Source organism: Arabidopsis lyrata (genome assembly GCF_000004255.2).
Source record: "Arabidopsis lyrata subsp. lyrata unplaced genomic scaffold ARALYscaffold_1, whole genome shotgun sequence".
In the NCBI taxonomy this organism is placed as follows: domain Eukaryota; kingdom Viridiplantae; phylum Streptophyta; class Magnoliopsida; order Brassicales; family Brassicaceae; genus Arabidopsis; species Arabidopsis lyrata.
In genome coordinates this window covers 30,852,482-30,861,160 of record NW_003302555.1, presented here as the reverse complement: position 1 = coordinate 30,861,160, position 8,679 = coordinate 30,852,482, and the positions used below count along the sequence as shown (strand labels likewise).

At 35.2% G+C, this 8,679-nt stretch overlaps 1 protein-coding gene across 1 annotated transcript; it reads left to right on the top strand.

The window, feature by feature from the left end:
* Positions 1-1,166: 1,166 nt before the first annotated feature.
* Positions 1,167-8,089, top strand: LOC9327969. The gene is made up of 4 exons (XM_021010997.1): positions 1,167-1,300; positions 1,413-1,520; positions 1,827-1,905; positions 7,918-8,089. Exons 1-4 carry the CDS (start codon positions 1,277-1,279, stop codon positions 8,025-8,027), a joined length of 321 nt encoding a protein of 106 aa, XP_020866656.1. The 5' UTR covers positions 1,167-1,276; the 3' UTR covers positions 8,028-8,089.
* The last annotated feature ends 590 nt before the right edge of the window (positions 8,090-8,679 follow it).

The following is an 8,679-nucleotide window of genomic DNA, read 5'->3' as shown; positions in this document are numbered from 1 at the left end:
CACAACCCCGAAAACTATGTCCAAAGACATGAAAAACTTTTTAACTAACACGAAAATGCAAAGCAAACCAAAACAAACAAAGGCAACAAAGACAAAAAAAAACTGAAACACGGGACATCAAACAAAGAAAAATCGGAATCTAACCACACCACAACTTCAACCGCAAAGCCTAAAGAGAGGAGAGCCTTCCACTAATGTCACCAGACCGGCCCGCCACACGTATCCAAGACACTTGGGTATTGGGCCTCCAAAATTTTTAAGATTTTTAGTAACAATACTAGATTGTTACCCGTGGTACACCGCGGGTTGAATATTTTTATTATTTGTTATTTAATAATACAATAATAATTGGTTTTATTTTATTTTGATTTTTTTTTTGTGGTTATATATATATTTATATATTATAGTTGGGATTGTGTTATAAGTTATCGATATTATTTGTGTATAACATGTTTTAATCGAGTCATATGTGTTACATAAAAATTATTTCCTTTTATATTAATCGTCTAATTGATACTACATAATTAGTTATTTTTTAAAAGTTTGGTAATGTGTAAACATACAGCTTGTTTCTATGGTAAGATTAATTTTCATATATGTGCATTTGGCTTTTATATGTTAAATGTCAATCTGTTTGCATTGGTAATATAATTCTCAGATTTTAGATATCTTGTATTATATGATTTATTTAGATGTGAAGGATTAAAATAATTTTAATCAATATAAATTGCACGATAGTTTGATTTTATTAAGGAAAAATTAATTTTTGATCATGTAAATATGGCTGTGAATAGTTTTTTTCATATGCAAAAACTTATTGTTTGAGATAATAATATGTTTTAATTAATTAGTTTGCATGATATATATTGAACTTAATAACATAATTAACATGTTAATACAAAATCAGGTAACCTCTCATACATGTTGGGCTGTAGACAACAAAGTCCTTTAATGTTACTGGGCAAAAAAAAAAAAAATGCAAAAGAACCGGTCAGATTAGTTGATCTGATCCGGTAACGTACCGACCGGTTAACACAAAGCTCGCGAAGACGGGTCATTTTCAATTCCGCGAAACACAATCAACCTAACTTCTTCTTCTCCATTTTCTTCATCTTCTTCACCATTTTCTTCATCTTCTTCTTTAATCTCGTCTTCTTCGGCTCAAAACCTAAACCAAACAAAACCTTAACACCACTTCTTCTCTCGATCAATCAATCAGCGATTATTCACCTTTAATCGACCATGGATCTTTCCTTAATCGTCGATCCCAATTAACATGGCTTCGAACGGCGCTTCTCCGGTATCTTTCTCCCTCGATATCTTTCTGCAACAATTTAGTGTCTTTATTTTGGCTCCTTTTCTAATTGACAGTCTTAAACTGACCCATTTTGTCAATTTCGGAAAATTCGTAGAGGATTGTTGATGCTACTGATAACAGCTTGGATAAGATCAAGCAGCAATTGGAATCGAGGGTTATCGGAACTTGCTTCTGGGACCTCTTATTCAAGCGAGCTGAAACTGTAAGTTCAATTCTTATTCTGACAATAGTATATTCAATAGTTTGTAACTCAAATGATTTTCAGTGTTCTGAGCACAGCTAAACTTTGAATGACATAGCAACTCTACTGATTAGCTAATCGATTAATGTGTGTTTGTCTAGGAATTAACATAGAATCCGACTAATTGAAAGTTGGAAACTCCTCAACTTAACATAAGCAGATAAAAAAATGAAGAGAAGGTAAGAGTACAGTTAGTGATTTTGGGCGGCATAAAGGACTTTATGATGATTATTTTGAAGTATCTAACCCTTGCTGTATATTGAATAGGAAGCTTCTACCATCAGAAGACATCAGGACAAAAATCTGAAACCAAGGAGAATCAAATCTACATCCGCATCTATGCAAGGTTAGTTTACACTTTCTTCTCACTGAAATGTAATTTATAAACATCTACAACATTTTCATTAATGTTAAGCTAAGATAAATTGAGTGAAAATGAGAAAACTAAATGATTGTGCATCTGCTTGATTGATTGTACTTTATTCAATACATAAAAAGAAAGACATAACCAAATATGACGAAAGTAAGAGTGTTTAAAGAAGTCAAATATAGTTAGCACAATAACTGGAATTGAAAGGCGATTGATTGGTTGTTACTTTCTTTTGAACCATGAGACATTGAATCTGTGAAAAGGTAAGTAGATTGTTAGTCAAATATATGATTGATTGACTGGGGGTTTTGCTTACCATAAAGCAATTATATTATAAAATAAAATGGTAAACTAAACATACCTTCTTTGATAAGATTGTTTGACAAATAATGCAAGAAGCATTATGAGTCAATATTCTGAAAAACTTCTTTGAAAACAACATTAGTTGTTTGCTTTTGAATCTTCCCTTCTTTGTCTAGAATCAGAATTTTCAAACCTGTCTTTGAGGTAACCCTAGATAAAGCAACATATAGTTGCCCATGAGAAAACACTGGCTTAGGCAGATAGAGTCCAACCCTCTCTAGTGATTGTCGCTGACTCTTGTTGATAGTCATAGCAAATGCTAGTGATACTGGGAACTGTCTTCTACGCATCCGAAAAGGTAGCTTTGTATCGGATGGTGTAATATTGATTAATGAAATCAAAACAATATCACGAATTCTGTCTCCGGTTATAACTCTTGCTTGAAGAACACGTGGGGTCATCTGAGTTACCTGAAGCCGAGTACCGTTGCATAGACCACCTTTAGGATCAATATTCCTGAGTAACATTATTGGAGCACCAATCTTCAGACGCAAAGCATGGTGTGGCAAACCTGGTAGCCTGATACTGTTTAAGAAATCTGGTGTGATAACAGGATTTTTAAGTGAATCGGAATCTTCAGGATCAATACTATCAGCACTGTAAAAAACTTGCTCATCACCTGTTGAAAAAATTAAAAAAACCTTTTAGCTGTAAGAAAGACTTGAAGGAAATAATTTCACAAAGCTAGTAAGCTATGACTCACCCTCCAACTTGTCTAACATATATTGGTTGATTGTGTGTACATCATCATTGGTTGGCGCCACAATTGCTCTCTTTTGAAAAAATACTGGATCTTCAGTACCTTTTAACATAGCTGGATCTCCATATATCTCACGAGTAATGGATTCAATTGGATCTTTTGCTTCGGTAATCAGAAGTTCTTCAGGTATATCAATTAGAGCCTCACCATCATTAGGTTCCGCAATTCTACCATCACCAACAGCTAGAAGCCAATCACTGAATTCTTTGATGTCTTTTGCTTCTTCTACACTCAAATCCTTCTTAAGTAGCCTCATGTTCTTAGTAAGCTTTAGAACCTTACAGTGATCCCAAAGATAAGACGCATTAAGAGCTGCCATCACAATCTCAGCCCTGCCTGCACCAGCGATAACAGGTAGAACTTGTCTAAAATCACCTCCAAAGACAACAACCTTTCCACCAAATACTTTGCTATTTTTATTACCAATGATATCACAAAAACTCTTATCTAGAGATTCAAAACACCACTTGCTCATCATAGGTGCCTCATCCCATATAATAAGAGAAGCTTTCTTTATCAGATCAGCAAGATCAGACTTTGGCTTTATCCTGCACACTGAACTGCTATCAGGTGTAAGAGGTATGGCAAACCTTGAATGAGCAGTCCTTCCACCTTCCAACAACAAAGAAGCGATACCACTTGAAGCCACGTTTAGAACTATATCTCCTTTAGATCTAATAGCAGCTGAAAGTGTTTCCCAAATAAAAGTTTTTCCCGTACCTCCAAATCCATACACAAAAAACACTCCACCTAGATCATTGAATACTGCAGTGGTAATCTCATCATAAACACCTCTCTGCTCCGGTGTCATAATATCTATCCACTCAGCATGCTTTTCAGCCAATGATGTACGGTCATACCTCATTTCATCAACAATCAAACGGTTAGAATTATCTATACCTTCTCTAGTTGGCTTAGGAAAGTTTTGTATATCTTCAAGAGTACCTCCATTAGACAACATCATTTTTTCTAGTTCTTGAAGAGTGTAGTTCCTAATTTCTGCCTCTGTCAGATTCAAATCTGCATATAAAATAAATGGCAATGTCAAGAAAAAAATAGAATCATTGCTTATTTAACTGAGAAAATGTATATGATATAACTTAAGCAATTTCATTATTTATCTCACCTTGGTTGTCAAACTCATTTCTCTTCTTCTGTTGAATATCTTCTGCTAACAAATGCCACGTCTGTTCCCAAACATATTCTGGCCTAGATAGGGAATCAGATAGTAGCAACATAGCGAAGAAATTCCTCAAAAAATCACCAAAACAGAATTGACTCGCATCAAACAGACTGTCAATGAACACCTGGTCATCATCTAGAATTCCTCGTGCAAAACATGCTTCTTTGTAAGTTGGATAGACAACACCATTATATGTTTTAATGTCATCAAAACATGTAGGACCTCTGACGATGTTAAGAAGGACTCGTAGAAAATATTCATCTTCTAGCTTCCTGGGAACATAATTAATCCGACCTAAGGACCATCCTCTAGACCTCTTATTCCACAGCTTATTAGTTCCATCCCATGTAAAATATGCAGGTATCTCTGCATATAGGAGTTCTCGAGCACGCTTTCCATTTTTTCCAATTCCATCATTCCTATTCAATGTTAGCCATGCCATGAATTGAGAATCTCGATTGAGAATTCTGTCCAAAACATCTGATATCACCTCTTTTCCTTTAAAATAAGCTGGTTGCTTTCCTTCTACATGAAAAGATAGCTTCAGAACAGGTGTTGATTTATGCTGTATCGGAAACTTAAAAATTCTCCAAATTGCTTCAGATGCTGACACATATCTACAATTTTGAATAATAAACAAATCCATTTCAGGATCCAGACTGACCAATCACAGAAATAAACTGAGAAAGAGCAAAATTAGGATACAATACCTGCAATCAAAATAATCTTTTATTTCATTCTTCTTTTTCTCCTCTGGTAATGGTTCTGATCCATTAGCTGTTTGATCTACGTGTGAGCCATTATCTGTTGGTGGTGGCTTGACAGGCTCCACAACAAATGCTAACTTATCTGGGCCTTTATTTATATACTTGAATAAGTATTTAATAGACCCAGTTTGATTACACCATTCAACGTTAATGTGAGCACCATACCTAACTGATAGTTTTTTATTGTATGGAACGACATACCTATTATCACATTTAATTCCACATTTCTCAACATAGTGGTCAGAGCGCCTTCTTCTATAGATAGGAAAACCATCAGCGCCTACCCTGGTGATATCCTCAAATTTTTTAGGATACGATTTAGAACACTGGCCATCCACCATACATGGAGAACTCATATTTGCTGCACCACATGGGCCATGAATCATTGAATTACTAACAACCTCATAAAGCTCTGGTTCTGTTTCTTTATCTGGAATCTCAGCAGATATCATCCTGTCAATATCGCTTGCTGTTGGAAGTTTGCTTTTAGCATCCATGAATAAAAGAATGTGAGCATGTGGAAGGCCTCTTTTCTGGAATTCTACAGTATACATAGCTGCATAACATAGAATATAGTGTGAAAATATTGAAATAGTCTCAGTTTATTGTTATTCTATTGGAAGTAGTCAGACAACTTACATGCGACAGTCTTTCCAAGCATCTTCTTTTCTGTTAGATCGTTCATCAGAGAATCCAACTTGATTTTGAATATCCTAGCAACAATGTCTGGCCTATCCTCAGCAGTTAACCCTCTTGCTGTGACATATCTTGTTATCTCAGGCCACTTATGGTTACATGTAAACGTGATGAATAAATCCGGGAAACCATAATGTTTACATATGGCCATAGCATCATAATAACTCTGAACCATATACCTTGGACCACCCGTAAAAGATGCTGGAATCAAAATCTGATTTCCTTCTTCTTCCATATTTGTTACACCAGAGTCAGCAGCTTCTTTTAGTGAGTTTGCATTCTCACATCTAAGCTTAGACTGATTGAACCTTATGTAGGATAGACGATTTGATTCAATAGTGGTGTAAGCGTCACAAAAAAACTGCTGAAACAACCTCTTCGACAGTAGAAGAGTATGGCACTCACCTGGCCTCTCCTGAATACGGAATGCAAACCACTAACGCATACTAATACACTTCTTCTTCTTCTGGTTATTACCCTTATAACATTTCTCTATACCTGGGGTGTAACCATCTTCACCATAGCAGAAAATCAGAGGATACTGAAGAGCCTGATAAGAAATATGAATCTGGCTAATCCTGGTTAGGTGGCCTGTAGTCCTTTCTTGTAGAACTATATCACGGTTTGGCATACCTTCTGTAAAGTCTCCGGGGATTAACGCTGCAACCTCCGAAGTCGTAGGCATGCTGTAAGTCCTTCCATCAGCACCTTTACGACCAGAGCATATCCTCATATGAAATGGTTGGGGATTAACGACCTCAAATCTTTCCTTGGCAATTCTAAAATTCTTGACATAAGGATTAACTTCATTGAGCATTTTCATAATGGCTTCAATTGTCTCTTTGTTCAGTATATCCTTGCTTCCTCTTCTAGTTGATTCTTTCCCCTTGCTACATTAAAAAAAAATAAGATGCCCATGATTGAGTATACCACAACATAGAAATACAAAAGAATTTAATAAGCCTGTTAAGTAGAAATAATACTAACCCAATAACAGTTGCTCTGTTATCTACTTCATTCTCAGTATCTACTATATAGAGTTGTGAATACTTCGCATAATCACCTTCTGCAGGTTTCAAACTGCCTATCAAATGATAGTTACCTCCTTGTAAACGAAACATGCTTGGACCTTTACCCTTAGGTATAGACTTATCTACTTTCCCACCTAGTGAGGTCATTGCGAAAACCATATTCCATATTCTCAAGTGCTTTCTGTAATTCCTACTTTGAGGATCTTTCCCAGTCAGAAGTTTCTTGATAAATTCTGGTGACTCTTTAAGAAAAGGCAGCTTAACAGAACCTTGACCACAACATAGTGTAAATGTAGGATCTGTCGATTTAACTTTTTTGTTTATTCTTTCAGCATGCCACATCAATGCACCACAATACTTACACGAGTAAGTAGGGTCACCATGATCAAGATAAGCTGAAAAACATAAATATGTTTCTCATAAGTTTCATATTCAGAATTACCAAAAATAAAAAAAGTACTGGGAAGGGCAAGAAAATTTACTTATTGGTTTGTTTTTCTTTTTTGATTTTCTTTTCTTTTTTCTTTTGGGAGGCACATTTCCTTCATGTGTTTCTTGCTGAACAGACTCAATAGATGATCTTGCCAAATCATTGGTATGAGATGAGACTTCAGTGATGTGTGACATCATTTCAATCTGTTCCTCGTCAGAAACTGACATTTCATTGTTATCTACTACTTCATCTTCACCTTCACTGCAACTAAGATCATAGCTTTGAGCTAGTGTCTCATCTTCACTGACATTACCAAACTCAGGATCATCATACATTTCATCATCTTGGCTATAATCACTATCTTCATTATCTATTACTTGAGTTGTATTCTGACCTTGAGAATACAAAACAGGAAAATAGGTTAAGACATGCCTCTTAATTACATTTTGTTTCCAAGCGAAAAACAATACAGTAAAGACTGTTACCTTTAGATGAAGAAGAGGTTTCTGCATTTGTAAAATCAATATCTAAGTTTTTCCTTGGCAAATTTATTGTATGAGAAACAAAGCTTGATGTCTGGAGGTTGGTTATACATGATGGATTTCCAGTGTATTGAACACCTACAACAGATATTAAACTTATTACTTATACAATATACTTCTCTTTTTAAAACATTATCATACCATAATTGTTGCAAAAATTATTCATATGTGGAACTTAATTAATCTAACCACCTATTCTCTTTGGTGTTACAGAAGGTGGAGGCATTATTGGAGTTGTAGGTGTTCTGCTAAAAAGACTCTGGCTTGTATTAGTCATGGCGCTTAATCCAGATGGAGTTAACAATGGGTTAGGTCTGGTGTAAGGAGAGCAAGGTACCAGAATTTTTCCACGAAGTGAACCTGTTTTAAAACTCATCAAGATTTAGAGATAAAGGTATTTTCTATTTATCTTTGATGAGAATGAAAACAAAATAATTGTAAATGAAAACTTGTCTTTAGAAACTAACCTTGATTCTTACTGTTCTGTTTTGCAGATGAAGATGTATTAGCATCTGCAGAGTTTTCAATGGGGCTAACTTGTGGGTGTGGAAGGTTAGTAATATCTCTAAAAGCACTACCAAACGCTGTACTAAGAGGGACAGAACCATTCCTGATTATAGGTAGATTAAACTGAGAAATGTTCCTTAGTCTAGTGTAAGGCTCATTTCCTCGATTACGTTTTGGTGGATTAGACTCAGGAACATTATTTTCTGTTGGAGATAGAGGTTTTTTTTTCATATTTTAGTCTAAGAATGTCTATAGATGATTAGACTACTTGGTAACTATATAAAGGAGATTAAGGTCTAAATAGAAAGCATTTTGATATCTGTAGATTGACTATTATTGTTAAATGATTGTCTGTTGCCAAAGATATAGGAACTAAGATATGTTATTTTCTATAAGTAATGAATGAGAACCTTTAGATAATATGCGGAATATACCAAACTATAAGATTGATTCCGTGATTATAGTGAT

Excerpts from the sequence above, each read along its gene's own strand:
- LOC9327969 (XM_021010997.1), top strand. The coding sequence starts at position 1,277 with ATGGCTTCGAACGGCGCTTCTCCG. Across the intron at positions 1,301-1,412 it reads CTTCGAACGGCGCTTCTCCG|AGGATTGTTGATGCTACTGA; the intron begins GTATCTTTCTCC and ends GAAAATTCGTAG. Across the intron at positions 1,521-1,826 it reads TATTCAAGCGAGCTGAAACT|GAAGCTTCTACCATCAGAAG; the intron begins GTAAGTTCAATT and ends TATATTGAATAG.